The sequence below is a fragment of the Microtus oregoni genome, unplaced genomic scaffold (assembly GCF_018167655.1).
Source record: "Microtus oregoni isolate MIOR12 unplaced genomic scaffold, Mior012 000007F_ref0000211, whole genome shotgun sequence".
NCBI lineage: Eukaryota > Metazoa > Chordata > Mammalia > Rodentia > Cricetidae > Microtus > Microtus oregoni.
Window position 1 is genome coordinate 58,403,792 of NW_024543066.1, and position 8,516 is coordinate 58,412,307.

General features: G+C 38.3%; 1 protein-coding gene across 1 annotated transcript in view; it reads left to right on the forward strand.

Annotated features, from left to right (window-relative positions):
* Positions 1-7,482, forward strand: part of LOC121450808 (HORMA domain-containing protein 1) — a 31,238-nt gene extending 23,756 nt beyond the window's left edge. Inside the window, exons 13-14 of the mRNA XM_041656108.1 lie at positions 2,624-2,695; positions 7,402-7,482. Coding sequence (XP_041512042.1) covers positions 2,624-2,695; positions 7,402-7,482 — 153 coding nt within the window. The remainder of the gene's footprint in view (positions 1-2,623; positions 2,696-7,401) is intronic.
* The last annotated feature ends 1,034 nt before the right edge of the window (positions 7,483-8,516 follow it).

The following is an 8,516-nucleotide window of genomic DNA, read 5'->3' on the forward strand; positions in this document are numbered from 1 at the left end:
AGATAGATAGTGAGATAGATAGATAGATGATGGTGAGATAGATAGAGAGAGAGAGAGAGATGATGGTGAGATAGATAGATAGATAGATAGATAGATAGATAGATGGATGGATGAGAGAGAAGTAGAACAATGATACAAGGTCGTTATATAAGTTTTAATAGATTACATGTAGGTACAAAGAAAAGATGAAAATTTTAGTCAAAATACACTAGTAAGAAGAATCTGAAAAAAGTTCTGAGAAATGATATCATCTAGACTCTTAAGAGAAGTATTCTAAAGTACCAGAAAGTACTCATATTCTATCTTGTAAAATGATTATTTACAAAAATTGATTACATTAAAATTGATTTTTTGTAGCTATCTTGCATAAAATACTAAGACAAAAATCAGTTTTAGTTTCCATAACTAATTTTACTAAATAGCAGTTCAGATTTGATTTGATTTTTCAAGACAAGATCTCAGGTCACCCAAACTGGTGTTGAGTTCACTGTGTAACTGAGAATGACCTTAAATCCTTGCTCCTCCTGTCTATGCCTTCAGTGTACAATGAGTATAGCTGCATACTCCATGCCCAGCTTGTATTTTATTTTAGACATTTAAGTTACTTTCAAAGATTTAGGAGCAGAAAAAGAGCATTCTATAAAATATATGCAAAGTTATGGAACAAAGAATCTACTTTGTCAGTGCTATGCTAGAACATAACTTCCTAACATCTTGTTCAGTAACATCATAATGACAGTTTGAAATTAGACAATAGGAATATTCCACAGCATGGAAATCAACATATGCCTCAGGATTTCTCCCATAGAGCTGATTATAAAATATCTCCCAGAGTCGAAGTGATTATACTACTTCGTTTACGTATCTTTTTCTCCCCCAAATTTCTCAGTAGGAAATTAGAACTAGCTAAAGGTAACATTCAAACTGGAATGCTGATGAAAGCAAGAAGCAGAAACGTAAACTGGGTGTGGTGGTGCACACCTGTCATCCCAGCACTTGAGAAGGGGGTGCAGAAGATAGCTGTGAGTTTGAGGCCACCCTGAGCTACATGGTTCATTGCAGGCCAGCATTAGCTACAGGATAAAACTCTGGGGTGGCAGGGGGGGACTTACAGAAATTAGAAATGTTGAGAATTATTACTTCCAGCAGCAAAACATTCTTTCTAGCTAGCTTCAATTTGGGATGGATATCTTTCACTAAGATAAAAGAAAAGGCAGAAGTTGGGCAGTGGTGCTGCATGTTTTTAATCCCAGCACTTGGGAGAAAGAGACAGGTGAATCTCTGTGAGTTTGAGGCCAGCCTAGTCTACACAGAGAGTTTCAGGAACCAAGGGCTGTTACACGGATAAACCCTGTCTCAAAAAAAATTTAAAAAAAAAAAGAACTTTAGCACTATTGGGAATCCAGGGCCTCACACATACAAGATAATGGCCCATGCCTCCAGCTGAAAGGGCAACCTGTAATTTCAGCACTCAGGAGGCAGAGACAAGAAGATTGTAAATTTTCAGCCAGCCTGGGCCACATGGCAAATTTGAATCTACATTCACTGTCTCCAAATTTTTTTTGAAAAAAATCTGTTAAATAATGTAAAACAAGAAATATTGTGGTGTCGCGCGCCTTTAATCCCAGCACTAGGGAGGCAGAGGCAGGCGGACCTCTGTGAGTTCAAGACCAGCCTGATCTACAAAGAGTTCCAGGACAGGCTCTAAAGCTACAGAGAAACCCTGTCTCAAAAAAAAAAAAAAAAAAGTATGTCTTTTTAGAGAAAAGTAATATTGACAACAATTTTTCACTTTCCAAGATTTATTTTAATAACTATGCATAAGACATCAATCACTATTGTCAAGAAGTATAAAAACAGTTAACTGCATAAACAGTTATAGCCACACAATAGAATTATTCAGCCATAAAAAAATAAAGCACTATACATGCAACCACTAATTGAAAGAAGCCAACCACAGAGATCACATACCATTATTTTGTTCATATGAAAGTCATCAATTACACAAAGAAACACTGTCTCAAAAAAAATAAGTCTGAATTTGAGACTGGACATGATGGTGCATGCCTTTAGTCCTAGTACTAGGGAGACAGAGGCAGGCAGATGTCTGTACGTTTCAGGATAGCCAGGACTACAGAGAGAGAGATGAGCTACTTTCAAAAAACAAGTCAGAATTTGGAAAGCTATTGAAACAAAGTACTAGGAATGGCAGGAGATTAAGGGATAGGCAGTGACTGATAGCTCAAGGTGAGTCTTCTATAGGAGCTCTAGAGTGATGAATTGTTCTAATACTATAGTAGTAAATTCTACAATTCTGAATAATCTTAAAATTATTGAACTGTACACTTAAAATAAGAAAATCATATGGCATCTGTATTATGTGCCAGTGCATAAGGTTTAAAAAAATCAACTGTTGCCTGGCAGTGGTGGCACACGCCTTTAATCCCAGCACTCAGGAGGCAGAGGCAGGCGGATCTCTGTGAGTTCGAGGCCAGCCTGGTTTACAAGAGCTAGTTCCAGGACAGGCTCCAAAGCCACAGAGAAACCCTGTCTTGAAAAAAATCAACTGTTGTCTGTTTTTGAGAAATAAATAATGAAATAGTAATTTTTCTGTCTTTAGGAGGTAAATGGAAATCAGCAAGTACAAACTTCTAAAGAAAATCGAAAGAGAAGTCTTCGTCAACCTGGGAAAACAGTAAGTCTAATGATAGTGTATGAATTGAATAAAATATATGAATGTCATGACTGTAGATTAAGATAAAATTTTATATTCCTGATCATACTTCAAAGATCTGATACTCAAAACTTGTTGAAATATCTGAGGCTGCTGGGTGTGATAGGTCCTTCCTGTAATCCTAGTTCTTGGGAGACTAAAACAGTAGAATTATCAGCAGTTCAGGTCCAACCAGGCCTACATAGTAAGTTCCAATCCAGTTTGAGCTATAGTATGAGACATTGTCTCAAAAAATAAAGATTTATAAATGTAAGTAGCTCCTGTCCATTCCATGAACAATTCAGTTATGAGAGAAATTTATAAAATAAAAATCTGGAAGCCGGGCGGTGGTGGCGCACGCCTTTAATCCCAGCACTCGGGAGGCAGAGGCAGGCGGATCTCTGTGAGTTCAAGACCAGCCTGGTCTACAGAGCTAGTTCCAGGACAGGCTCCAAAACCACAGAGAAACCCTGTCTCGAAAAACCAAAAAAAAAAAAATCTGGAAAAATGTAAGTACAAGAATACAATGACCTAAGAGTATTCAGGACATTTGGGCAACACAATTGAACAGAACTTTCTGGATATCAAAACTAAGAGAAATCACAAAGTTGTCATATCCACATGTTTCTTGAAAATATAGTATCTCAGGAGAAAGGAAACTACTTACCTAAACTCTGTAGTTGTTTTATTTTTGGAAACTTACTTTACTGAGTCAAATAATACATTTGTCATTTTTAAAAATACTTATATTTTACCTAGTATTTGAATATTTTTAGTTAAAATTAGACAACTTAAGGAATGGGATTTTGGTAGTAAAGTGCTTGCTTAGTAATTGTGGGGATTTGAATTTGATTTCCAAGGACAAAAAGAATTTAGACAACAGAAATCTTAAAACTGAAATGATGAAATGTTTAAAAGATAACCTAAACTATACAGGTGGTTAATTAATGTTCTTTTGATTTAGAAACAGGCCTATATAGCCCAGGTTGTTCTTGAACTCCCCGGGAGGCCTAGTATGACATTGAACTTATTGTCCTCCTTCCTGTCTCTTGAGTGTTTGGGAATACAGGTATGCACCATCACACCCAGTTTATTCAGTGACGGGGATAAAACCCAGACCTTCCTGTGTGTTGGACAGGCTATATAAGGTTTCTATAGCTTTACTGACTGATCTACATCCCTAACTGGTATTTAAAAGCAAAACAAAAAAGGTTTTATTACATTTATTTATGCATTCATTCATTCTGAATATGTGTGTGTGCATGTGTATATGATGTGTGTATTCATTTGCCACAGTACCCATGTGGAGGTCAGAGTACAACTAACTTGTAAGGCTTGGTTTCCTTTTTCTACCATGTGGATTCCAGTGATCAGACTTAGATGATCATGCTTAGTGGCGAGTGCCTTTATTTATTGACATTTCACCAGCCCCCACCCCATCCACAGATAGTTTTTTTAAAATTATATGTGTATGGATGTTTCATCTGTGTATGCAGCTATACACCACATACATGAAGTACCTATAGAGGCCTGAAGAGGACATCAGATCTCCTGGAACTGGAGTTACAGTCAGTTGTGAGCAACCATGTTGGTGCTAGAAATCAAATCAGGGTCCCCTAGAAGTGCAGCCTGTGCTCTTAACCACTGAGCCATTTCTCCACATCCTCTGTGTCTTAATTAGGGTTTCTAGTGCTGCAGTGAAACACCATGACCAAAAAGCAAGTTGGGGAGGAAAAGGTTTATTTGTCTTACACTTCCACCACAAAAGGAAGTCAGTACAGGATGTCAAACAGGGCAGGATCTGATGCAGAGGCCATAGAGGAGTGTTTTACTGGCTTGCTGCCTATGGCTTGTTTAGCCTGCTTTTTTTTTAATTTATTTATTTATTATGTATTCAATATTCTGCCTTCATGTATGCCTGAAGGCCAGAAGAGGGTACCAGACCTCATTACAGATGGTTGTGAGCCACCATGTGGTTGCTGGGAATTGAACTCAGGACCTTTGGAAGAGCAGGCAATGTTCTTAACTGCTGAGCCATCTCTCCAGCCCTAGCATTCTTTCTTACAGTGTTCAAGACTACCAGCCCAGGGATGGCACCACCCACAGTGTGCTGGGCCCTCCCCATTGATCGCTAATTGAGAAAATGTTTTACAGCTGGATCTCATGGAGGCATCAACTGAGGTTCCTTCCTCTCTGATGACTCTAGTTTGTGTCAAGTACACCCTGCCAGTTAGTATTTATAATTTACATCATTTCAGAAGGGAATGGAGCAGGATGAAGTGACATACTCCTGAATTTCTCTCAGCAGTTGAAAAGACAAATCAGAATGACCATGAGTTTGGGGCCATGTTGCATTCCCTGGGCTACTCAGTAAAAAGAATGAAATAACTTGACATTCCACTAAGACATTAGGTTTCTTTCATTTCTCCATTTTTTAAGATTTATATGGGGAGGTGGTGGTGCACACCTTTAAGGGAGAGATAGGCAGGCAGATCTCAGTGAGTTCAAGACAAGCCGTGTCTCCTGATCTACAAAGGAGTTCCAGGACAGCCAGAGCTGTTAAAGAGAGAAATCCTGTCTCAAAAAACAATGTGTGTGTGTGTGTGTGTGTGTGTGTGTGTGTGTGTGTGTTGCCTCCATGTATACATATGACTAATGCTTCTGGAAGTCAGAAGAGAGTATTGAATTCCCTGGAACAGAAGTTATGAATGATTATGAGCCATGTAGGTGGTGGAAACTGAAATTTCTTAACCACTGAACATCTCTCTATCCTCCCATATTTTTTTGTAAAACATATGTATGTATTATATATGTATGCATGTGTGTTTGGCCAGGTATAGTGGTTCATGCCTTTAATCCCATCACGCAGGAGACAAAAGAACTCTTGAGTTGGAGGCCAAGCCAGTTTATATAGTGAGTCTCAGGCCTGCCTCGTCTATACAGCAAGTTCAATGCCAGTGAGGGCTATAGAGTAGACCCTGTTTCAAGAAAAAAAAAAAGAAGAAAAAGAAAAAAATGACAGGTGGCCAGCGCTAACGCACTCCTTTAGTTCCAGCTCTCAGGATCAATGTGAGTTCAAAGTCAGCATGGTCAATGTAGTGAATTTCAGGATAGTCAGGGCTATGTAGAGAGAACCTGTCTCAATTAAAAAAAAAAAAAGATGTTTATGTGTTTGTGCCTCTGCATGGATAAATGTATGTAAATGCCAGTGCCAAAGAAACCCGATGTCCTGGACCTGGAATTACAGGGGGTTGTGTGCTACCTGACATAGGTGCTGGAACTGAAATTTAGGTCCTGAAAAAACAGTTCACTTTTAACCACTGAGCCATAGCTCCAGCCTTAATTTTTTTCAATGTTTTAAGCCTTGATACTTGATACTTTCTTAGAAACCACAATCCAATTTGTCATTATACTTTAACTTTTCAGAAAACTAAAGTCCAAAAAAAGAAATTTTGTTAGAAGTTCTCTAATTCATTCTTCCATTTTTTTCAAACTTACGATCTGAAGCTGAGAGTACTTACCTTTCATTTAGGGTTAGGCTTAGGTTTTCATCTTCAGCACTGCAAAAGAAAAAGAAGACAAAAAAACTGGTGCACTGAATGTCTAATTTTTATCAAGACATGATGGGGGTGGGTTAAGTGAGACCTTGTAGATGAGTCTGGTCTTGTACTTGTGATCTTTCTGCCTCTGCCTACCAATTGCTGTAATATAGGCATGAGCTACCTTAAAAAAAATTTTAAGGCATGAGTCTGCTTTAAAATATGATTTAAATTTTACATGGTCCCAAAGTAAAATGTTCTCCTATTGTGATTAAAATCTTTATTCCCTTTTCATTTCTCCAACTTTTTTTTACTATTTCAAAGATACAATGTAACAATTATTTTTTCCTTCTAACTCTATCTACAACAACTCAAATTAATATCTTACCTTTTATAAGTATATACTTTTAGCAGTTATTCATAGGTAAGTTATATGTCAATAATAAATTGTACTCTACTTTTAAAAATATCCTGGGTATCCTATCTTAGTAGAAAATACCGCTGGGCGGTGGTGGTGCATGTCTTTGATCCCAGCACTTGAGAGGCACAAGCAGGAGGATCTCTGTGAGTTTGAGGCCAGCCTGGTCTACAGAGCGAGCTCCACGATGGGCCCCAAAGCTACAGAGAAACCCTGTCTCAAAAAACAATCAAAAAGGAAGGAAGGAAAGAAGGAAGGAAGGAAGGAAGGAAGGAAGGAAGGAAGAAAAATACCTATGCTGGGTTGGAAATGAGGCTCAGTTAGTAGAGTGCTTGCTTAGCATGCATGGAACCCTGTGTTAGACCACCACATCAAACCATATGTAGGAGCACATCCCTGTGATCTCAACATGAGTATATGATGGGAGATGAGAAGTTCAAACAAACCTCTGCTACATAGTGTATAGGAAGCAATCCTGGGTCATGTGATATTCTGTCTCAAAAACAAGAAAGAATAGTGTGGTGGTGGCACACTCCTGTAATCCCAGCCATTGGGAAGCTGAGGCAGGCAGATCTGAGTTCGAGGCCAGTCTGGTTTACAGAACGAGTTCCAGGACAGCAAGGCTTCACTTGAAACACTGCTCCAAAAATAAATGAATGAATGAATGAATGAATACAAACAGAGAGAGATTTAAACTGGAAAGTCTCTAAATAGTTGTTTTCTTTTGACAGGTCCTTCATCTCTTGGAATCTTCTAGTCAAGAGTCAGTGACAAAAAGAAAGAGAGTTAGTGAACCAAAGGAACACACCTAAAACTTATTTTTCTTATGCAGACTTGCAGGCTCAACATTTAAACAAAACATGCTGTATTATCATTTGAAGATGTACTTTCTGTATCTCTGAAAATTATTTTGTGGTTCACAGTTATTGCACTATCGTGTTTACCTGAGCTAAATCCAAGGGAACTTTTGACTAAACCTAAGTACAAATGTCACCACTGATTCTGCTCATTATCTGCTGAATACAATCTGCCTTCCATTTTTAAAGAAAGCTTTTTAAAACTATGTATACTTTTAAGGCTCTCTAAAAACCATTTCTGAAATGTTTATTCTGGCATTATAATTTTGTAAGGATTAACTTTTTACTTATGTTGAAATTGTATCATTTAATTGGTGTTATTAAAATAATGTTTGATATTTTGATATAGTGTGTTATTTTTTTCTGTTTCATGTATTTATTTATTTATTTATTAAAGATTTCTGCCTCCTCCCCGCCACCCCCTCCCCCATCAAGTCTCCCTCCCTCCTCAGCCCGAAGAGCAATCAGGGTTCCCTGCCCTGTGGGAAGTCCAAGGACCACCCACCTCCTTCCAGGTCTAGTAAGGTGAACATCCAAACTGCCTAGGCTCCCCCAAAGCCAGTACGTGCAATAGGATCAAAAACCCCAGTGCCATAGTTCTTGAGTTCTCAGTAGTCCTCATTGTCCGCTATGTTCAGCGAGTCCGGTTTTATTCCAGGCTTTTTCAGACCCAGGCCAGCTGGCCTTGGGATATAGTGTGTTATTAACATGATATATGACATTCACCTTTTAAGCATGTCTTTAGGACAAAAGATGACTGAAAGCAATGGCTAATAAAAGACATTTCACTAGCATGATTAAGATACTCAATGTGCAGGCTCTTTCATAGCTTCTAATTTTTATTTAATTAGCAGAGCGTGTTTAGCTCTTAATTTTGAGAGAATTTAAGTATTATCTTGAAACACACTTAGAACTTTGAGCGGTAGCCTGAGCGATTGCTTTGATGGGACCTAGTTCCAGCCTTGCCATTTATTTCTTTTGCTTCAGAA